This window comes from Phodopus roborovskii, unplaced genomic scaffold, assembly GCF_943737965.1.
Source record: "Phodopus roborovskii unplaced genomic scaffold, PHOROB, whole genome shotgun sequence".
Lineage (NCBI taxonomy): Eukaryota > Metazoa > Chordata > Mammalia > Rodentia > Cricetidae > Phodopus > Phodopus roborovskii.
The window spans coordinates 401,279-426,326 of NW_026125809.1; the positions used below are offsets into that span (position 1 = coordinate 401,279).

The 25,048-nt window shown below is 34.7% G+C and overlaps 1 protein-coding gene across 1 annotated transcript in view; it reads right to left on the reverse strand.

Moving 5' to 3' along the window:
* LOC127217724 (X-linked interleukin-1 receptor accessory protein-like 2) overlaps positions 1–25,048 on the reverse strand; it is a 453,152-nt gene that overhangs the window by 390,787 nt on the left and 37,317 nt on the right. Inside the window, exons 2-3 of the mRNA XM_051178729.1 lie at positions 14,900–15,086; positions 6,216–6,369 (exon numbers count right to left, since the gene is read on the reverse strand). Of these exons, the coding sequence (XP_051034686.1) occupies positions 6,216–6,369; positions 14,900–15,086 (341 nt within the window). The remainder of the gene's footprint in view (positions 1–6,215; positions 6,370–14,899; positions 15,087–25,048) is intronic.

Genomic DNA, 25,048 nt, shown 5'->3' on the forward strand with positions numbered 1-25,048 from the left:
ATGAGTATGAAGAACATGGAGCAGGCAGGAAAGGATGGACTCAAACAATTAGTGACATTTACTTAACATACAAGGCAGTACTTAAAAAGCAACATTTCAAACAAATGTGGAATAAAATTCTAGCTCTACTGGTTATGAGGTATGTTACTATAGACAAGTAGCTTAACCTCTCTTAACCCCTCATTTCTACTGTTAAACTAGAGAAAAATCTCACCAAGGCTTAAAAGGTTGTTGTGAGCTCTGAATACATGTGATGTGTAATGTCTGACCCCATAAATGGGAGTTCTCTAAGTAACTTCTCCACTCTACCAGATCTAGTTCATGGCCCATCTCCTTCCACACAAAACCACCACTCTCTGCTTTACAAAGGGTCTCTTGATAGACTATTTTCTGCTTGCTCAAATGCTTTTCAGTTAGGCTAAACAAGATAGATGAAACTTTTACAAGTAAATTCATTAGACCTAAGCAAATCTATTTTGTGAATATCACTGTCTACACACCTAGGAATAAAAATGCAAAGCCTTTCTTAAATACCCTATTCTGCCCCTTGATGTCAGAGAAAACAGCCAGGAGAGTCATTGAAAACCTCTGGTGTCACAAGACATTCAGTAGAGCTGAGCTGTCAAGGATTAGTCACATTTGCCAGATCCTGCTGTCGTGGTCTCTAACACGGTCACTCCACCTTTCTAATCTGTGATCTTGGATAGCTGCTTGTGAAGTCAGCCCACAGGAATGAATATGCTCATAGCCTCCTGTTTTAGAGAGAAACAAGCCTGCATTTCTGCTGATGGGATGGTTAACAGTGTTCATTCATCTCCCTTCAGGACATAGAAACATGACATAAACATTTTCTTAGGACAGAAACTGGTGATCTGCTTGACCCTGGTTGTCACCATCAGGGTTAATAGATAGTCTCATGTCATAGGTTAGGACACAGTAAAGGAAATATGAAGAGAACAGAGATATAATAGGAGTGAAGAAGTAAAGGGGGAAATCACTTTTTATCCTGACAGCCAAAGCCTGCCTTTCCATAATTCTACGCCAGCTATTTTTTGCCTGGTCCCTCAAGGTCAGCAATAGGGTTGGCCTTGCTTCTAGAGGGAACAAGTGGCCACCTGCTGGCAAGAAATTGTGACAATCTGAAAAAGGCTTCTACAGGCCCAAAGAACTGCCAGAATTTTCTACTTCATCATGCCTGTGAGTTGCCAATTTGAAATATCTATTGACCTGCAAAAATGCCAGGTTGAGAAGGAAAGCAGTTTTGGCTCTTTTCAGGCACAAACTACTAAATTCACTGAGGTACTAGAGTAGGGGAAGCACAAACAAGGATCTGAGGAGATGGGCTGGGAATGAGACAGAAGACCAGACCCTTTTAAAGACATGATAGTTGGTGCAACACTATCCACGCTGTGCTGTGGGCAATAGATGGCTAGCATAACTCAGAAAGGGAGAGCACAGTTAAGAGGAAAGTCAGTGGAGCCAGTGCAAGACAATTGGGGTCCTAAAATTTCTGCGCCTGCAACTGCACAAAAGAACAATCAGTTATGAAATGCACAGTCAGTCGTCTGAAAGGACCTTTAATGCAGCCAAGAACTATTAATTGCTTAAGTCTTTCCTAATTAAGTCACCAAAAGGTACAAATGAGATCAATGTTTGGTGTGATAATCAAGACACACACATTCAGATCATGTCAACTGGCTGCTCAGAGAGAATATGACAAAGAGAGAACAAATGTAAATGATTTATTTCCATTAGTGCTTCTCATCACACTGCTACAGGGTACATCTAAGGTAGATATTTTATCCCTGGGGCTTTTCATTCATCTGTAACACTTGGGGCCAACATATTTTACCGTCTAAAATGCTCTTATTACTAAGGTGATCAATTTCTCAATATTCCTGCTGTTGTATGACATGTGTAAAATGTGCCCATTTGGCTCAACCAATCTTCTGGATGTCATGACTGGGGTAATTTCTGAGCACTATTCTTGGCTTGTCTATTGCATTCTCTCCAACAATCTCTAGGACTTAAAAACATCCCCTTATTCATTGCTTAGTGATGGAAATAAATTCTGAACAAGCCAGATAGTGGCTTGCTTAAAAATCATACTGAACATACCAGATATGGTAGAACACTTCTTTGATCTTAGCATTCTGGAGGGAAAGATAGGTGGATCTCTATGAGATTATAGTCAGCATAATCTACATAGCAAATTTCATGCCAGCTGGGGGTACATAAGTAAGACCATTTCTAAAAATCCTACTGGACAAAATTACTTAAGGCAAGAACACAAATGAACAATTACTAATCAATTTAGCCCAAAGCCATGGTTTATGTGCTCTATAGAGTGCATTGCAATGCAGGAATTTATACATAAAAATACAGACTTCAGAGAACTCAGCAATAGTGAATTCTACTCTCATTAGACAGCAGTGAGCAACATCAGGATGTTATAATTTGCTACTCTCTATTGCCAGGGACATGATCTCTGTCACTCATATATATGACTTATTTGGATCGGGGGGTTAATTATTGCTTTAATTTAGCCACACAACTAGTTATCCTTGTATTTATTATTTGCACACTCACCAGAGAACAAGTTAGTAGGGTTTTTTCCTAAATACCGAATGCTCATTTCTAAAAGACTTCACAAAATCATTGTTTGTGAATGATTCAACACCTGAGAAAGTCAATTCATGTACAATTTCCCCTATTGTTCAATTTTAGAAATTCCAGTAATCTGTGATTCTCTTAAACCTACTTAAGGCAGACCTCTTCTCACCCCCAGGGACCTTATCCCATTATTTTGCTCATCTTCTCTTATCCATTCTCTACCACTTCCATTATAATCTGATCTGCATTTTCATCTTCTAAGAACCAAATCTCCTGTCTCATCTGATTACTTCAACTAGTCATCTACACAAATTCAATGTGAGATAAAGGGGAAAACAACTACCTAAAATATGCTGTTGGAAATAAAACTATAAACTTGCAATTGTGAATTTGTGTATGCTTTTTGTTCTGTCTTATTACTTATTCATATGCACCTTCAAAGAAAATAAAAATAAATTTATAATAAGTTTATATAAGCATGTATGATTCATATAAAAATGTGTTGCAGGAGATGAATTTAACACAAGTTCCATTTTGATAACATAAGAAAGCTATTTGAGGAAATATAAAAAACGTTTCATGTAGGAAATCATTTCATTATCAAAGGTTAACTTTCTAACTTATCAATTTTTAATATTTGAACTTTTTTTAACTTGATCTATTTAAATTAACCAGGACTTAATATTTGTTTTATTGAAGACATGTTTCTTAGATTCATAAATTTTAAAAGAAAAGTTGGGAAACAGTCTTCTAAAATTGATAATCTTATAAAACATGTACACTTGCAACACACCATCTTACTGTAATGTACATGATTTTATAATTAACAAATACTATTGTTTTCATATTAAAAATTCTTTTTCATGTCCTTTTGGTACCAGATTTGAAAAAAATATGAGTAGTATTTAATGTGATGGAAGCCTTGGATTTTGAATGGTGAGAATAAAATCATTGTATTGTCTCTCATAATGCTGATTGTACAAAGCATATAATACTACAAATAAGAATCAGCTTTCATATAGTAACTCAAGCTTCTATAGCTAGAAGCCATTTTTTTACATCAAAATAACATTTAAACTCTAAGTAAATATGAATATTCTTATCATCTCATATGACTGATTATCACTGACTGACCTGGAAATAACAGTGAAAGAATTTCTTAATGATTTTTCTGTCTCTTGGCTCACTTTTTGATCAGTTGCACATATTAATAAATTATAAGTTAATAAATAACTGCTTTCACTGATTGAGGTTGCTTTGTCCACATACTCCCTTGACATGTTTCCTCTAGTAATCAACCACTTGAGTTGTCATGACCACTCTTAAGAGTTAAAAGGATGATGCCTTCCAGGAGGGATCATCAAAATCTGTCAAGTCATCCTTGTGTGTAGGGGAGAGAATGGGATGGGAGGGGGGTTGGGGGCATGGAAGGGAGGGAAAGATAACGAATTGATATGTAAAATAAGAAAAAATCATATATATGTGTGTGTTAAAAGGAAATGATTTGGAATCTGTGAGAATGTATTTGTACTATGTATGTGAACTGTAACATGTTCCCAACGAAATCAAATCTACTTTGACCTTTCTTTCTATACTATCATTCTCTCTTTGAGTGTTTATTTCAAATCATTCTTGCTCCTTGAAAAGTATAAAACTAAATTGCATCAACAAAAAGGTTCTGTTACTGATGCACTAAATTAAAATCTTGTGGAAGAATCTGTGAATCTGGAATTAAAGATTCTCATATTTACCCTTCTTGGATCCTTCCTCGTAACTCTGATACATATTAACTTTTGAGAACCTCTGCATGGTAACCAATGAAATCCATGATTTAATTATTCAAAACTTTAGCACTTGTTAACTAAAGTGATATAAATGCACAAGATAAGCAACCCTAGCTGTGTTTTTCCAGGATCTGGACTAAAACTAAAGGCACAAATTGTTCTCACCAAAATCCATTAGATGAGGCTCTAAAGGAAGCTTGGTTTTTGGTTTATTATAGTTGAGCTTAGAACCAAGCCAAATACTATAATGTCATAAAGTTTAATAAATGATTACCAAATGCAAGAGTTAGTATGAATTTGATAAGAATCAGTGGTTATGGTCAAAGTGACCATGCCTTGTGCATGGTCAGGTCACCTATTAATGATATGTCTGCAGTTGAATCTTCTGCCATGAATGTGTCATGGAAGTTTACTTCATATTGAAGAACTCAGAAACTAATCAAAAGCAGATCGTTGGATTATTCTAACAGAGAAAGAACATGCATTTAGAATATAAACAATAACTTGATCTTTCACAAAAGGTGTTCTGCAAATTGAATATAGGAAATAAAACAGTCATTAATTAAGACAGAATGTGAACTAGTGAACTGAAACTTGAGAATCAAACATTTATCTACACATATGTATTATACCTCTGAATACAGAGAATATTAAGTCATCTGATTTTAGTACTATCCATGAAAGATCAGGCAGAGATAAAATAACATAACATTAGCAAGGATATGTCATAATTAGTTTACTGTATGATACCAACCTTAGGTACCTAAATAGATAATGAGGAAGTACATTACTCTTAAGTCAATTAATACAAATTCCAAATGTCAAGTCCTCAATGCTATAAAATCCAAAGCTTACTGGGGCTGAGATGATGCCAAAAAATGTCCACACCTGACATCATGTAATGGATAGTAAGAAAATACTACCTAAAATTACTGATAGGTTATCTGCATTTATATTTCTATAACATAAGTATATTTATTTAAATTAAGCAATAATATTTATATAACATAAATAAATTTATATAATATAAATACATTTTATATTTATACCTGGGTCTCATCTCCAAGGTGTTTCATTTTTATAATCCATTTTCCAGAATTTAAAAAATAACTGAAATGAGTCATTTTTGTGCCTAATAATTTTAGGTACAGAACATCCAACTGGTTAATAGGTAAATTAACCAATAGTTTCAGATGCATAAAGAAAAGTGAGTTTTGGCCACACCTTCTTTTGGAGTACACCACATCTGTTGTGAGAAATATTATCAAAGTTTTAGATTATATACTATTTTGCTGAAAATTAATTACTAGAATATCTACTAGGTAAGTATGTTCTGAGTTTGTCTCTTTACTCCTGTGGGTTCCTTTTTCTTTGTTCTCACTTTTACTTGGAGTTCCTCTAAGAATCCTAACTTAGAAAGAGGTTTGTGTAAATGCAATTCAACAGATTTCATCCCAAAGTTCCAACATAAGCTCAATTTAAAGGAAGTTTTCACCTACAAGGGGATTCTACACATGAATTAAGGCAATATTTCAGAATGGTTCCACAATATTTCTTCAAAGTTATACACTAAGAATCAGTGGCAGGTTGAAGAATTAAAAAATGTTTCATAAAAGCAGAGAACACATAGGCAGTCAATGAGCCCTTGACCTCTAATCACAAATGTTCCACATATATCTTTAGTTCAGGAAAACTTATTAATAGTGATTTTTTCCAAAAGCTTGATTTGCTGCCAATTATAAATTCACAACTCTTCCCCATCAAACCAAATTGCACTTAAAATTGCATTTGTCACGTTTTGGTAGAACCAGCTCCTACCTGTAACTTTCAGTTCTGTTGTTCGTCTTACAAGTTTTCCTTCATATTTAAGTTCACATGTGTAATTTCCACCATCTTCTTCTTGAACTTCCTGAATGAGAAGAGCATTTCCCTTCTGTATTATGATGCTTCTCCACATTTTTGGCTTGCATTCCTGCAGGGAAAATATTTGTAAGAAAGGGAAAAATGAATAGTCACACTAAGTCTTAGAGTTAGCAAGGTAAAATTGCATTGTTACATTCTTCCACATAATCTTCCATATGTGTAACTAACACATTTAAACAATATCCAAGCAGTATCATAAATGTGTATTATAGTGTCCAGTACAATGTCAACATCAAAGATCATTTTAAAAATAAGACTCTAAAAGCAAAAATCATACAACCTCCCCAAATGCAAGAGTCTTATAGAGTAATATTAAGAGTTTCTAAATAGTATATTGATGACCTGCTTGTTTTTCGTGTGTTTTTTTGTTTTCTGATATGGGTCTTTCCTAAGATTCTTGAGGGATTATGTTTCATTTGGCCATGGATCCTACTTGATGGGAATCTGATGCATCACTGAACACTTTTAATAAGCTTTTACATTAGTAGTGAAGTTTATAAGTATTTCATTAAATATTTTCTGTTGTAAAAAAACAAATAAACAAACATCTTAATATTTATATCTCAAAATCTCTTTCCTTGTGGAAATGCAAGGAGGTAATCTAGAAAACTATAGTTCAATATTTCCTTAAAACAGGGAAAATGAAATGAAGATGCACTTTGTAAAAGTAACAATATAGAGAAATCAACTATACTATGTGAGTACATAATGAGAAAAGAAAATTTTCTTTGAAACAAAGTCTCATTCCCTTCTGATGGGAAAGTGGGGGAATCTTGCTTCTACTTTGGACTTCCCAAGAAATGAATATACAATTCTTTGCCTGTGAGGGACAAGTATGTGGCAATCATGTAGGTAAGACTATTCAGGCAAGAAGGTTTGGTTTGAGAATTTTCTCAATCTTTGTATATTGTCCTAAGTCTCTCTACTGCCAGTGAGGAATTTACAACCAAATTATTAGCCAGACATTGTTAGCCAAATTGTTAGCCAGACAAATATCAGTGGAAGCATAGCAAGCAGCAATAAGGGATTACTGAACAGTTCAGAGAAAATTATTTTATCCTCTATATTCCTAGTCTGTCACTTGAGACAATAATAAAATTTTTTACAAAGCCAATTATGTGGACAATAGTTGATAACACTTTTTCATACCCACTGTGGTGTATGTGCCATCTGCATCTACTCCTGCCCACATTCCATATGCATATACCAGGCACTCAAAAATGTTGACTCTCAGTCCCCAGCTGTGAGTGCCTGTAAATGTTTATAAATTATTTGTGAGAACAAGTACCCATTTATTAGTTTTTCACTATAACTTTTCTTCCTGTTACCAGGAAATTTGGCAACAAAGCACAAAAATTGGCACTCAAGTTCATAGGTATAATATTCAAGAGATATGTCCAGTAAAGATATCCAAACACATTTTCAGAGAGTAAATAAAAGTAATACAATGGAAGACATCTAGATATAAGACAGCTTTACTCCCTGGGGTCTTTCTGAAGAACAGTTAAGAGTCTGTCTGAAATTATATTACATACCATGTCTGGCAAGGTTTATCACCTATATGAGATTTGCTTCTGAGCTAAACCTTGGGATATAAGGTTTCTGGGAAAATGAAGAAAAGTCTAAACAGAGAGGAAAAAAAACCAGCCCAGCTGCCACTAACGTCATACAACAATAATCCACAATTATGTTCGCATTGCTTCCAACACTGATAGCCTCAGATTTCTAAGGAATCATTCTGAAGGTCATTAAACAAAAATATGGTCCCTCTGGGCATTTTGAGAGGAAAGAAAATTAAAGCTGAGCTGCTGTGCTCTCACATAGAGGTGGTGGGGGCAGGCAAAATCCCACACACTTATTGTATTCAAAGATAAATAGCCTCATTTTCTAATGTCATTCTGGGGAAAATCCATATATAATTAGTAACAACTACTTTTACAATCACTGATCACAGACCCCACCCACGATGTAGTAACTAAAAACTAAAATATGTAAAGGACTTATAAAATAGTGCTGCTGAACACGCTACAATCTTTGCATGTCCTACGAAATAAATCTAGATAGTCTTGTGTACTTCCTAACTCTTCATTTAGACATATAAATGATTCCTCATATGCATCTGAAATAGGTGTGTCTGTTTGAAAACATCTTTAGGTCATCTTCATTCCCCTGCAGGCCATGCAGTAGAAAAGAGAAAAACACAAAAACAAAAACGAAAAACAAAACAAAACAAAAAAAAAAAAGAAAGAAAGAAAGAAAAGAAAAGAAAAAAGAAAAAACTAGGCTTGGGTGAAGATATCTCAAGCTTGAAACTGAGGATTTACTCAGAGTCCTAAAGTCTCAATTCTAAATTTTTGTTATTGTTTTGGTGTTTTTTTTGTTGTTTGTTTATTAATGTTACTGTTGTTGTTTTTGTTTTTTTGTTTTTGTTTGTTTTGTTTTGTTTTAAGATGCAGAGTTTTTATTTATCACTTTCTTAGGCATCAGTAACCATATGTACCATATGTAGTTGCTATCTGGAAGAGAGAATGTTTCCCATTTCTAAACTTTCTCAATCGTATATCATGTCTCTCTAAAACCTCTTCTTTTGTCTAATAAGCAGCGTCGCTATTGAACTAATTAAATAAAAATAAATCCTCACTAATTGGAAAAGTATCTGCCAGCAAAATAACACTTCAGTTGCCAAATATGCACAGCTCCTAAGAGGGCACTCTAACACTATCCTTAGCAAAAGAGCCTGTAGAAAATATCGTTACCATCACCGCACAGGGGTGACTTTCAACTCTCATCTATCCACTATCCAAACACTTACTTTTGTAGTATATAGAATAGCAGAAGTTTTCTAGACTTCCATTCATATTATTCAAAGTATTTCTTCTCTAAGATACTGGCTGCTGAGTTTAATGATGTCATTTACACTACTACTGTCCCCTGCTTGCCTAGTGGACATGTCATATTGCCACATTACACTGTCTTGTCCCTGGTTTATTGTGACATACCATTGAGTAAAAAGGATTTTAAGTGCACAGATCAGATCTCGGGACAGCTGTTCTTCTAAGAATAGTTAGTAAAACCACCAAAAAATCTAATACATAAAAATTCTGAGTGTTTCCACGGTTTACTTTCCCTCCTATGTATTGGCCCTAATATTAATGAAATTAACTGCATCACTTTGAGGATTTTGCTAAGGGTCAAACTTATAAAAGTTGGCCACCTCTAATTCTTTCACATCCAGATTCATTTTATAGTTGTCTACCCCTTCATGGAGCAGATTTTTGTAAGGTATCCTTGTACAATCAACATAATGCCAGTCTATAAAACCCAGTTTCTTTCCATTTTGCTCTCCTTTGGATACAGACACCTCATGCAAGCAGTTGATGGATTGGGAGAGTTGAATAAACAAAAGAGACATTTATTGACATAAACTCTTGAAATAACCTGTTGGCTGACTCATTTGGATTTTGGAGTTTTTCTTGAAATATTTACCACTGTACTCATAATCCACTTATGAGATATCATCCTCATATCCATGGAAGGTTTTTAATCAATTTGTTGTGGTGGTCATGGTTAATTTACTGCCATTTGGAACATACAATTCATTCTTCATGGCCTGAAGATAACAATGGTTGATTTAAATATTTCACCTTATTCTGAGGATTAATCAGCAAACAGCTGTGGGACAAAGGCCAGTCAGTATTCTGATTCTCAAATCACTTATATCTGAATATCTAAAACCTTAGGATGATTTCCCTCCTTTCACTTGTACTATGTACCATCCCTTGAGGCATCTATGCATCTATTTAATGGTCTTCTTGGAACTCACATTTTCTAAAATATGAAGATAGAATAGATAGCTAAGACCACAAGTAGGTATTGGGAATGAATCTCAACCTTATCACCCATACCTCTACCCTAACCCAAAAAGTTAGGATAATTCAATCCAAGGGGTCTTTTCCCTCCTATGTTCTAGTCTTCCATTCATAACTTCAATCTCCATGTTGATAGCCCACAATCATGAAGAATGAAGTTCTAGACTTGAGTACTTGTATAAGAATACCAGTTTTATGTTTCTGAGCAGTTAGTTGCTATACCTCTTTTTTAAAATAGTGGTCAATAATGCTTATTGAGATAATAAAGACTGAATGAGGCAATGCATACAAATGCCCTATATCATAACATGTTACAAGCTGGGATTGTGCAATAAATACTAACTGTGCTACAAACTCAGTAGTCTTTTTTATATTTGTTATCCATCAATTACTGAGTATTAATGTCATTAGCATTTCTACAAGGCTCTAGAAACAGCATTTTAAGTGGTTATAATTCTAGAGCTGGGGCCTTCTTTTTCAGTCTGTCCTTTATCTAGTTGGTGAAGTTCAAATATAGGAGATACAGTCCCATCCCTTGACACCTTGAATTGACAGGACCATAATTCAATTACAGTTATGAGCAAGTAAATGATAGTTTATAAACCAATGAGCCACATTACTTTGGCATGCTTCACAGGGGTTAATATTGTAAACACACATCAGTCTTCTGATTATTAGCCCTAAATCAGTCAGAAGGATCCAGGAACAGCTAACACACACAGGTCAGGTCATCATCTCACATCTCTCTACCATATTATCACTTTCTTAATGTACTATGTCACATTAAAGACTGTGTTGTCTATAATGTGTTGAGAAACTATTAAATATTCTTTAATTTAAGGATTTAGGATTTTCTTCTGGTGAACAACATTGTATAGCCCTTTACTCAATAAAAAGATATCGTTGATCACAAGTAAAAGCCATTTACATGTTTTAATTGAAGCAGATACTTCTTAGAGAGTTGATTATAGTCAGTTTATTTATATAGTACCTCCAGAGCAATGGGGAAATATGTTTGTTTACTTTGGTCACCACACCATTCCCAGTTCCTAGTATAGTGTTTCACCCAGGTCGGTACCCAGAAAGTAATCCCAGAACCAACAATCCATTGAATGAATAAATTAATGAATATTAACTCATTTAATCTCAGTATCAATTACAACAATGGCAAATATTCATAATTAAATAAGCCTAGCAAAAACAAGGAAAATTCAAACTGCTATCCTTTACCTCCTTAAAATCTGGCTACCAATTGGGGAAACTAGTCAAACTAGAATAATATTGCATGACAAATTTCATTTTCATGTTTGGACTGTTGGTATTCTATGAAAGTTAGAGGACTCTATCATTTAGAAATTGGATAAATGGAATGTAGGACTTTCTGGGGAAACAAAACAATGAGAAAAGAGGGCAAAAGAGAATGAAGGGAAATAGCAATATATATATATATATATATATATATATATATATATATTCTATACATGTGTGCTAATGTTATAAGGGAACCAATCATGTATAATTAATATATTCCAATGAAATTGAAATTAAAAGATCAAATAAAATGGATTTATACTTTTATGAAAACTGTTCTCAGTGAATGAGCATGTATTAAATGTTATCTTTAGTCAATAAAGAAGATATTCTTCCTCTCATTTATAAAATGTTAAAAAATGAAGCTTTTCAATCTTCTATCCAAGCATCTAGCCTTCATTCATGTAGCATCAGACAGACTTTCTAAAAGTGTAGGATTGAGCTAAACTGTAGAACAAGCATTTAGTGTAACAAAGGAAAAGGACAAAGTGTGGGGACAGGAATACTAGTATCCACCAACTAAAGAATGAAGACAATGTGTTATATACATATAATGTAATGTGAACCATGAAAGGCTTGGAAATCCTGTCATTGTGACTACATGGCTAAAACTAAAGTTTACTATATTAACAGAAGTAAATAAGGCACAGAAAGGCATGTACCAAATGATCTCACTCATATGTACAGTGCAAAAAAAAAAAAAAGGAAAAAAGAGTTCGTCTCAAAAAGTTGAGAGCAGAGCTCACATTGTAGAGGAAGAGGAAAGTGGAGAATTCTGGTTAACTGCATAAATTTCCATTGATATGAGATCAATAACTTGTCATGTACTATTATTTTACAGTTAATAGTCTATAATTACCAAGACATTGAACACTTAAAAATAATTAAAAGAGAGGATATTGAATGTTCTCCCCATAAACAAATGATAAGCATCTAAGGAGACAGAATGCTTTTATCTAATATAAATATTGTAAAACATACATACACAAGCATACTCAACTGATATGCACATTTTTATGCTTTTCTATCAAGGGAAACAAATGTGAATTTAGTAAACTAAATTTTAGACATTACTATTCAGGCAGAGATTAAAAATCCATTTGTTCTTGATTTATTGGTCCATTTTGAGAGGGGAGTGAGGGGTAGCACTTCCCAAGGAGTAATTGGTTAGTAATGTAGAAAGACACAAGGAAAGGGAAAGAAGGAAGTTAGCAGGATAAAAGAAAGTGAGACAGAGCGAAAAACTATACAAAGAGTCTGCTGACCTGGATTTTACCTCCAGCTGTTAACTGTGAACTAGGTCAACTCCTTTTTCCCTCCTATAAAATTGAAGTGAACTCCTTTTTTCCTTTGGGGGTCACATGGCTGGCCTGCACCAACCATGCTTCTTACAGATGTGTCTGTGGTGAAGACTGAATCATTGTAGAAAATGGTCTTTCAAGTCATAGTGCCTTGAACACAGATCTCTGCAAGTTTAGAAGTGGTACATTTCTCTAAGCCTCTGTTTTCCTGCTTATTACATAAAGGACTCACTATACATATGTGTACTGAGATTTAGAGGAGATAATGCAGAGAACAACTTATTAAAGGGAATGGCATATAATAATTACTTACGATATCTGAATAAGGTTGATGATAGCATAAAATGTTCCTTTATCATTTATAGTCTGCTTGAAGGAATAAATGTTATTTGTAATAATATTATCTTTGCTAAGAAAAGAGAGTGGAAGTCATAGTTGAGTACAAGCTCTTGGTATTGGTTGGTGAGTACCTCCAGGTGTGAAAATGAACATGTTTACAATTGTAAAATGTTCTAGGAGCTTTAAATGTTCAGATAGAGGAAACTATAGGAAGTCTATGGGCACACAATCCAATAGAAACAACCAAATTCAACTCTTATGTACTTGGGTCCAATGATGTGCACATCACCTGTGAAAGATGTACTTGATTGTCTGGGGCTATCATATAGAAATCTGTATAAAGTGGCAACTGCTATGGTTAAGGAAATGTTTAGAGCTAGGTGGTGGTGATATACAGCTTTATCCCAACATTTGGAAGGCAGACAGAATCTATGAGTTTGAGGTCAGCCTAGTCTACAGAGCTATTTTCAGGACAGCCAAGGCTATACAGAGAATCACTGTCTCTAAAAACCAAAACCCAAAAACCCAAAAAAAGAAAAGAAAAAGAAAGAAAGAGAAAAAAATGAAAGAAAAATTAAAAGAGAAGGAAGGAATGAGGAAAAGAATAAAGAAGGAAGGGAGGGAGGTAGGAAGGAAGGAAAAAGAAAGGAAGGAAGAAAGAAATGTTTCAGGGCTATAAGGATCATCCAGGCTTATAGCAAGAATTTCATAGCTGAAAGTTGTATAATTATTTCCTGTTTCCCTACTATGCCTGCCATTTGTGCTATAGTCTAGGCCCAATGCTCCCAAAGGCCTGATTCTACCTATTGCTTTTGTTCTGTGTTCTAATGGGACTACCTATTGCTTTTGTCCTGTGTTCTAATGGGAATAGGAGCCTACCCGCTTATTCTAGTTACTTATTCTATCCTCTCTTTTATTGTCCATTACCTTCATTTGTTCCTTTATAGCTATTACTCTTGAAAGAGTGCCTTTATTCTTGCTGGGCTCCAGTGACTGCTTCTCTAGGTTGCCTTGCTCAATCTTAATGCATGGGGGAGGGGCTTGGTCCTGCCTCAATTTGATGTGCCAGGCTTTGTTAACTCCCCATGGGAGGCCCTACCCTTTTGAGGTGTGGAAGACTTTGGGGTAGAGGGAAGGGGAACCAGAGGAGGGGGAAGAGGGAAAACTGGTTGGTATGCAAAATGAATAAAAAATTTTTTAGAAAAGCTTCCTCTCTTGTTAGTTTCCTTGATATTGACTACCTCAGTAAACATACTCTTAATCAAATGTTCTTCCATTAAACCTCTGAACATAGCATATGCCAAACTAATCTTAATCCTAATAGTGATCACAGGAACAGCACAAACCCCAGTTCTCACTTCTGCCTCCACTGTGATAGCTCAAACTGTGCATCATGGCAACAGTGCTTACCCTCTATAGGTGTACTATTGATAGTGATGTGTCTTTCTTCATCATGGTACATGATGTCTCTCTATTGATAAACTTATTTGATTTTTGTTTTAATTAAATCTTTTCCTTTCTTTGCTGGGGTGGAAATTTTTGTGTTTAGCAATTAGGGACACTGGGATAACTTTTGACATCTGCTGTTGAACATCCACAAAAATCAGTGACATACGGGCGTCACACAAAGTTATTTTGTTATAAATCTGTTAATTCTTCTCAGCAAACTGATTAATACCAAGAACTGCAAATAAAGTGTGCATCACCAAGGCTGCTATTAATTAACCTTTAAAAAAAGTTTGACACAATGCTGAGTTACCTTGTACCATACTACATCAGGTTCCTGATCAGACTTCTTAAAGTCGTCCATGTCTGGGCAGGAGATTTCCTTTCGTTTAGTAACTTCAGATTTCTCTAAGTAGCGGATCCTGCTATTGTAGCAGAGGCCTGATTCATTCTCCGCAACAGTCAAGGACATTGACACCTTCATACAGTAGGTGGAGTTTCTGTAGGAATAGAGAAATAAGAAATTGCCTTTATCGGCTGTTTACAACTTTTTGTACTCTATATAGTTCAACCGCATTGACTTTTCCATTTAGAGTACTGCCTAAAAATGAGAAATGACAGCAAACTAGTACATAGCAATTTTCTTCTTCAACCAACAGAATGGTGTGCAGCAGAAATGGTGATGAGAACATTCCTGATTATGAAATAGCTACAAAGATATGAGAGTAAGACATAGAAGTCTATGAATCTGTAACATCATCAGACTTCTCTCCAAGCAATCGATACTACTTCTGTGAAAAGGAAAGCTGAGGAAATGTTGCCAGAACTGTGGTCATAGCCATTTCTACTCTTCAGCTACCTTTTGATAGTTCTCCCAGTGATTGTTTAACTTAACATTGTTTTCTGCCCCCAAAATTTCCTTCTCTAAGATACCTATAGAAACCAAGGACAATATGCAAAGGATACCTGTTTACCTATACAGCATTTATTTTGCTTCCATTTTTATTATCATAAATAAGATTATAAGCACCTTCTGCCTCAAAGGTAGAATCACTAAGTTAACAGAAATATATATTTCTTGTTGAGTTTGAGATAATCATTAATAATTACTAAATAAATTTTTATATTGCTCAAGAATAGGGCTGAATTCAATCAGTGGTGATCACAGTTATCTTAAGTAACAACGCAGACTCCTACATTCGGAGGTCTCTGGAGAATGGGAGCCAGCCTGCTCACTTGTTTTAATGGTTGATGATAATTGTCAATTTGATATGATCTAGAATCACCCCTGAACATGATTCAGTATAGGACCTCATTCTACGAGTTGGTGCTGCTCACATAGTAAGCCTTCCTATCATAAGAAATTCATTCTAAAAGCAAATGTAAGTGTTTAAAGTGCTTCTTGAAATGTAATAGTGGTTGAATGCCCCACCCCTTGACAGAGCTCTATAGTCAACTAATGACTACTAAAAAAGGGATAAATAGCTTCTCCTAGGAGTGAGGCCCTAATTGGATATCCAATACAGAAGTGTTCAGCCCTGAAGCCATATCCACACAAACAACAAAAGGAAATCTGGCAGGCTGTATTTGTATATTTGTGCACATATATTGATGCAATAATAATAATCAAAGGAGAAGAAATTATCACTTTGAGAATGAGGAAGGAAATGGAAAGATTATATGGAAGAGACATGGGAGGGGATAGAGGGAGCAAAAGAAAAGGGGGAAGTGATATAATTACATTTTAATTTAAAGTGTATTTAGAATAACTTAAAATAAAAATAAAATACGCTATACTATGAATCATGAAAATATTATTTTAAATAAACAAAAATAAATCATGCTATTCTATTGAGGCTAAATGGAATTAATTCTTCCCACCAACACTATCACTCTAAGGGAACTTAAACACTGAAATTTGTCACCTAGCCACTTTAGAAATCATGTAAATTGATGGAGTTATAATGTGAGGACATCTAGGGATGAAAATTTTACTGTATTAAAAGTTGAGTATAAGTACTACATAATTGATTTACAATAATGTGAGTTCAACAAACGTGTTTGGAGCTGGTGAGATTGCTCAGTAGTTAACATCTTTGCAACACAATCACAAATATCACAATTTGGATTATCAGAATCCATGTAAGTACATACATGCTGAGTTAGCATGGTCTGAAATTCCAGCCTCAGAAAATGTAGATTAGAATGAGATGGCTAGAAACACTAGCCAAGTGGGTAAGTTTGGGGGTGGATTGAAAGACCCCACTTCACTGAATAAGGTAGATAAGTGAGCAAGTGTAAGTCCTGAGATCAATATCATATCTCCACATATATGTGTTTCATGCACACCCACATAAATAAACATACACATGCAAAAATATGTATGGACCACATGCACACAACATACACACGTGAAAACAGAAACACAAAAATAAAAAATAAATTTGATGAATTTGGTTCATTTCAAACAAATAAAAAAAAGTCTTTCTTTCTTTGTATACCTGCTGTTTCACTACCCAGACCATAAAATGTCAGTCACACAAAGGGAAAGTATAATGTATGAGAAAAGAGAACAGAAGTATCTCGATGAACTGAAAAGACCAACTTTAAATCTCAATAAGAGTGCTTAATCTTTCTTTCTGGAGGATATTTCAGGACTACTTCTAAATTAACATTGACTCACTGGTAGAAACACAAAGTGTCAAGGGTAGCTCTACAAAGCAAAGAAGTTGTAAAGTCCTGTGTCAAATGGAATTAGCATACCAACCACTCATTGGAAGAGTGCCTCAAAAGGTTGGTGCTACACATACTATTTAGTGGTCATTCTCTGAAATTTTACAGTATCCCAAACAAACAAAACACAGAAAAGCAGATGACTGGGCACATTAGGTTTACAAATAAATGTCATCAAAAGGATTCATAATCAGTAAAGATAATTATAATCAAAACACTCATAAACTGGGACTGTGCAAATGTCATTGGAGAATATTACTAAAGTCAATCAGCCACTCTGATGGTCAGATACATCACCACATATTCTTTTTTTATGTTTTATATTTTTTATTTATTTTTCTTATTTTACATATTGATCCTAGTTTCCTCTCCCTCCCTTCCTCCCGCCCTCCCTCCCTTCCTCTCTCCCACCCTTCCATGCCTCCCAACCACCCTCCCCTTTCATTCCCCCCCACTCCATATGTAGGGTGATGTCATCCAGGAGGGGTCATCACCATCTAAATTTGTCAACTCATTTGGATAATGCTGCTTTCCATTGTTTCTAATGTGGGTTTCCAAAACTCCAACAACATAAGTTAGACCTACTGTGGTTCAAAAGAGACAAATGATTGGGGCTTGGGAGATGTCTCAATTAAGACCACTTGCTGCTCTTACAGAGGACCAGAGTTTGGTTCTCAGTACCTACATGGTGGCTCAAAACCATCTGCATCTTAAGTTACTGAGGAGCCTACCTCCTCTTCTCGCCTCCACAGGTACCCGACATGTATGTGGTACACATATATGCATTCAAGTATACCACTCATACACGTAAGATAAAAATAATTAATCTAAACATTATTTGAAAGAAATAAATTGTCAGATGTTAGACTCTATTTTTTAGTGTCATGGAGCTAAAGTTATATTTTAAATCTCATGAAAAGATAGTAATTACTAGTTTAGTCACTGTAATTTTTTTTTATGAACATGTTTGTAACAATTCAATATGAAGTGTTTTCCTAAATCCTAAGGTTCTTGGCTTCCTGCAAGGCCATATATGATCCAGCCAATTATAATATTTTCATCAAGATGCATGCACAGTGGAATTTTTATCATTCTGTAGACACACTAAGCCTAATCAAACAATAGGACTTTGCGTTTGTTGTTTTCATTGATCACATAATATCTTTATTTAGTAAGCATAAACTAATTAGGTGAAATGATCCATTTTCATACATCCACATTCTATTACATGAATCAAAGTGGTGAATAAGTACTAGATGATAAATGAATATCAGTTGGTTGAGTAGATAAATTAAAAGTAACGTATTTAAATTTTATACCATGTTTGTGCTGCTTTTGTAATAACCCATTTAAGTTCAAATCTTCCATTCTTTCATGTTGATATATATCAGTAATCAAATACCAAATTCCTTATATAAATATGGTCTAGATAACTTTGGGGTTGCTCTTGGACTACTAAGAAAACTAGACAGTTTTTGTATCAATATCTTGGTAAATATGAAATCCATTGAATATATCTAAAAGACAAAAAGGACAGCAGAAGGGCATAACGAGAACATGAGTTTTAAATGGTATTTAACACAAAAGAAAGTCCCATCCATCTGCTGGATATTCAAAAGCTTCTGGACATTCCTTCATGGTATGGACTTTGATCATGTACACTCTATAGTATTAACACATACAGGTAGCAGAGCCTTATGTACTTGTTTGCTTGCTTACTTCTTTAATATATTCCCATTACCACGTTCATGAAAAGAAAAATAAAGAGCAGTATCCTCAACAATAGAGACAATAAATAGAATGCATTAATCCTATAAAATAAGTTCACTATCCAAAATACACTTATCATTGAGTAGATAATAAACTGAAAGAAAAGACAAATCAAGTATATTGGTTTGTTTTGTTTTGTTTTTGTTTTACAAAGTGCCAACTTTATACTGGGGAAAAGGATTTCTATTTTTGTTTCCACAGAAAATGAAAATCTGTGGAATCCTTCCAGACGAATGTGGTTTGATCAAGCCAGACTGCCTGAAACAGAGTACCAGGTGATCCTACCTTCAAAACAGATGGACAAAGCAGCCTTACAGACTACAGCCAGGATTTCTGCATCTTCTTAGAATCCCCCATGACAGCACCCTTTACCAGCAGGAAGTAGCCTGGAAAGAACGATGCCCAAATTCCCAAATATTGTCTATAATTGTTTGTTTCATTTAAATGGACTTGGTTATATAAAATAAATAAATAAAAAACGAAGTGCCAACTTTAAACTAAGACCCACGAGATTCAGTTACTTCTATGACACACATAAAACTATCTCACAAAAATCACAATGTCAAGATTGGAAACTTCTCTTCCAGTTGTTGAACAAACTCCAAGAGTATCACAAAACAATTTGGCTACTAATCTTGTCCTTGGTTGCCTCCAAGAACTTAAAGGTAAGTCTCTACTATGGAAGCAATCACACACTTTAAACAAAGGTCTTGTAAGAATAGAGCTGAAGCTCATCTAAAAACCTCCTTCAGGAGGGCTTATTCTCACAGTTTCTAAAGGTATTATGCAAACTGCCAACAGAAAAAAGCAATCAACAGTACCACCCAGCTGTAAAACCTATGAACTACAACAATGACTACCATGACAAGATATGCCCAGTGGTATAATAGTGAACTTACATTTGGGTCTAACAAACAGCTGTCTAATTGGACTTACAGTCAAAAAAATAGGAAGGAATTCATGTCTGGTCCTATAAACTCGGCCAACTACCCATGGTTGGGTAAGATTGCAAAGGAGAACTTAATACTGTCACTTTCCTAAAACAGTATAAATTATGTCAATTTTAAATACTTATCTTATACCCAGAGATAAATGCAGCTCTCACCTCTTATCAAAGAAGTTTCTTTTTGTAGCAGACAGAGATCATTAAGTAAAGTCAAAATGAAGAGTTTAACTGACTTTGGGAGAGGTCTTAACTCCAAGTGATATCAACAACACAATCTCTAAATTTAAGATCCAGGGAACATTATAGAAAAAGGTGAAGGAAGATTGTAAGTACCAGAGGACAAGGATGTCTGCTGCCAACTAAAATCTCAAAAATATGGCCACTTGCTCAGTATTTTGGTGTCTAAGTGTTTAAGTAACAATGACACCAGTTATTATGTTAACGTGGATGGAGGAAATGTCTCAAGTCCTTGTCTCTAGATAAAGAGCTATAGGCAATTAATGGCTGCTGAATGAGAGAGATTTAGGGTTTTCAGGGATGAGTTCCCTCATAGATTATCAAATCCCAAGTGTTCATCCCTAAAATATGTGCAAACCAGAAAGAGAAAATAGAGTCAACAGGCATAGTCATATATATGAGTGTTTTGTGTGTCTGTGTGTATGTGTGTGTGAGAGAGAGAGATAATCATACATACACACACACATACATACATACATACATACATAGACCAAGAGACAGAATAATTAAAAGAAGAGGAACTAGGAATTTGAGTGGGGGTACATGGTTAGAGTTAAGAGAGGAGAAGGAGGGGTGAGAATTCTGTAAATATTGTTTTCACATATTAAATTCTCAAAATCATTTTAAATTAAAGTTTAAAAGTTGGTTTACATTTCTAAAGTAGAACTGCAATAATGCATACACATTTGATAACCATCATGTCAAATAACATATCTAAAATACCCAGCATAGTTTTTGTTTTGTTATATATTAGATGTTCAATAAATTATTAACTACAAAACAAGAATTTTTAGTTTAACTTAAATTATTTATATCATCAGTAAGTAATAACAATAATAGTACATATTTATTTAACAATGACAACCATTGTTACAGACAAAACATTGATTGAACCAGGATAAGACAGGCCATGAGGGTAAGACTGCTACTTGACAGTAAATGGTCTAAAAATGGTAATTTGGGGAACAAATCTAATACCAGAGTACTAGCAAAGTCTGAAATTATCAAAAAGATACAAAAAGGAAATTAATAATAATAATACTAGTAATTTCCTGGTACCATAAAATACTAGCTACAAGACAAAGGTTATAACTTTGGAGGTCAAAGGGTTATTGATGGTCCACTAAACTTTCTGGTGGCTTCTTAGACAAATGTTTTTTTCTAATAAAACCCAGACCTCCAGGCAAAGATGTTCAGGCACAGGAGATGCTCTTGTGTGTTCATTCTCCAAGCCCTTCAAAGATTAAATGATTTAGGCCCTGCCAGCAGCACATGTATTAACTTGGGGTGACCATAAGGGCAGGGAATTCAACCTGAAGATGGCTGATGAGTTGCAGGAGGAAATGGTTCAATCCTCTCTAGACCTTAAAACACAAACAACCTTAGGCAAGGGCCCTGCATATACTCACTCTGGCTCTGTTCACTGGCATGTCAATTGAGTTTGACAAATTGCCTGGTAACCCATGAGCAAGCCCTAAAATGAAGTTGTTGGTGATAACCAAGGTCCCTGGAAACTCAATGACAAGGCCTAGTTTGAGTCTTGTTGTCACTATGGTTGACCTAGTAGAGGTGTGATCAATGTTCCCCGACAGTCTGAGATTCAAGTTGATTTTTATTAGTCATGTAATCCTACCCTGGCACAGTTCCTGCTAATAATCTTGCATTATTTAGATTTTATTTTGAAAAATGCCTTAGGCCAGTTCTATTTAAAATATTTCCTGCAAGTGGGACCTAAAAATGTTACTTTTCTTTCATTAGGTACAATTAAAGCTGTGCAAGGTTGAAGAGGCTGACTGACGAGTATGCAAGAATGAGAATCATAAATTTTTCTCTCTCCCCCCCTTCACATCCCAAAGGGAGCAAGAAACACATTCTGACTTAATGTAAGGAGAGGGCCTTCACAGTAATATCCCAGAAATGGTTTACAATCACTTCCATCTATAGTCTTTGCAGGTAGAGTTATCTCTCAGTATCCATAAGGGAATTGTTCCAGGATTCTACAACACACCTCCAAAGCAAAATCTTTTAGATGTTTAAGCTTATTTTTAGTAGAAGATGATATTACATTTGCAATAACCTATGTAATTCTCCTGGATACTTTAAATCATTTCTAAATGACTTTCAACTAATGAAATATAGATGTTACATAAATATGTAAGTAATAGTTATACTAATTGTCTAGGGAATACTGACAACACATCAGCACATGTTCATGACAAATGCAATTAATTTATTTCTATGAATCTTTGGGTCATGTCTGTTTGGATCCATGAACATAGAACTTAAAAAACCAAAAAGTTGACTGTATTTCCACATCTTTTATCATAGTCAATTCTACCAGTATGTGGGAAAATGAGCAGGCAAGGTAAGCATCATCTAATAGGAATAAAATGTAATGTAAAAATGATTTAAAAAGTAGCTTTGTTAGCTAGGCATGGGTGGGACACACTGTGAGTTCGAGGTCAGCCTGGTCTACAGAGCTAGGTCTAGGACTGGTTCTAAAGCAATACAGAGAAACCATGTCTCTAAAACCAACAATAAAAATTATAATAATAACTTTGTTAAATGTATGTAGGGAGGACCAAGATATCTTAGTTTCTACTCTCAGAAATTGATACCAACATTGCTTAAGAGCCAAACTTGTCATCTTGGTAAAGTGATGGAATGAAAAATAGATGTTTACAGATAATGTACTAAGAATAATTCTATTAATGCATGTAGCAAAGCTGCTGCAAATTTTTGAATAACACAGCTTTCTATAATGACAGCTTGTTTAAGTTGTATTTCTTATATTTTTTTGTTTTGTTTTCTTTCACATGTGATTCTAAGAGGGACTGTTGATCAAAATTAGTTTCTCTGGGGAAAAGATAAGACTTGAGCTTGCATAAAAAAAATAAAAATATCCATTCTAACTCACATTTACAGAACTTGTTTAAATTACAAAATCAAGTGTATGGTTTGAGTATATGTGTTTTTGTGTAACGTGTGCCAAGAATCTGAAGAATTAAAAAAAATAGAAGTATTAGTAAAGTGGCATAGGATGTAGCTAAACTCTTTTTAAATACTTCCTTTCACAATCTTATTTGACTTCAAAGTATTTTCTTTGCAACTTCCAGAAATATCTAGTAATTAACAAGCTAAAAAAGAAAACTTGAGAATTAAGAAACGTAAATTGAGGCTAGATAGATGGCTTTTCAGTTAAGACGCACCCACTGCTTCCAAATGACCCAGGTTCAATTCCAGCAGCCGCATGTCTGCTCACAACCTTATATAACTCCAGTTCCAAGGGATGAAATACTCTCCTCTGACCTACAGGGCTACTAGGCTTTCATATGGCACACAGACATATATAGAAGCAAGACATCTATGCACAAAAAATAAAGTACAAAAGATGAAATTGTAAATTGATTAGTGTGTGTGTGTGTATGTGTGTGTGTGTGTGTGTGTGTGTCAGTCTACACGTATTAGATGACACTGTCCTCCTCCAACCATAAAATAAGTAGTAAATTCCGAGGTCCTTGATTGATATTTTACTCCTCAAAATGTATTAGTAAATGAAAGCTCTATTGGAAATATTTTTATTTATTTTATATTTATCTATTTTATCTTTTAAAAGTGGATAGTGTTTTGATCACTTGTATGTCTGTGCAGCACATGCATACCTGGTGCCTGTGAATATTAGAAGAGGCTACTGGATCCCCTGGAACCAGAGTTACAGTCCGTTATGAACTTCCATGTGGGTATTAGGTAATTAACCTGAGTTCTGTGCAAGAATATCAAGTGTCCTTAACCACTGAGCAATCTCTCCAGCCCTTGGATTTATTTTTGAACTTAATGTACCTTTAACTTTAAAACTAAAATAGAGTATAATTACATGAAACAACAAATATTTTAATATTCATGCAATAAACTCCAAAAGAGGTCAAATTAGCAGATGTTATTTAATGAAAAACACTCCTACACAATCATTAAAATGACAGTTATTTGCTATATATATTAAAAAGTAAATGAAAGTCTGTGTAAGAATAAAAAGTATTCATATTGTAAAACAATTTGGGATAAATACAGGGTCATTTGAAAGAAATCGCCTTTATGTATTCTTTCTGTTAAATACTTTTAGTTTGCAGAGCTTGAAAGAGTTTAGAGTTTTAGTGATCCTTTGTTCTATGTCTAAAATACATATATGAGTGAGTACATACCATGATCCTCTTTTTGTGACTGGGTTACCTCATTCAGGATGTTTTCTTCAAGTCACATCCATTTGCCTGTGAATATCAAGATTCCATTGTTTTTTATCCGAAGAGTAGTATTCCATTGTGTAAATGTGCCACATCTTCTTTACCCATTCTTCAGTTGAGGAGCATCTAGGTTGCTTCCAGGTTCTTGTTATTACAAATAATCCTGCTATAAACATAGTTCAACAGTTGTCTTTGTTGCATGGATGTGATAATTTGGGTATATACCTAAGAGTGGAATTGCCAGTCTTGTGGTAGACTGAATCCCATTTTCCTGAGGAACCACTATACTGATCTCCAAAATGGCTGTACAAGTTTGTACTCCCACCTGCAGTGGAGTAGTGTTCCCCTTTCTCCACATCCTCTCCAGCATAAGATGTTATTGGTGTTATAGTATTTCAGAGTTGTTTTGATTTGCATTTTCCTGATGGCTAACAATGTTGAGCACTTTCTTAAGTGTCTTTCAGGCATTTAGGATTCCTCTACTGAGAATTCTTTATTTAGTTCTACATCCCATTTTTAATAGGGTATTTAGTATTTT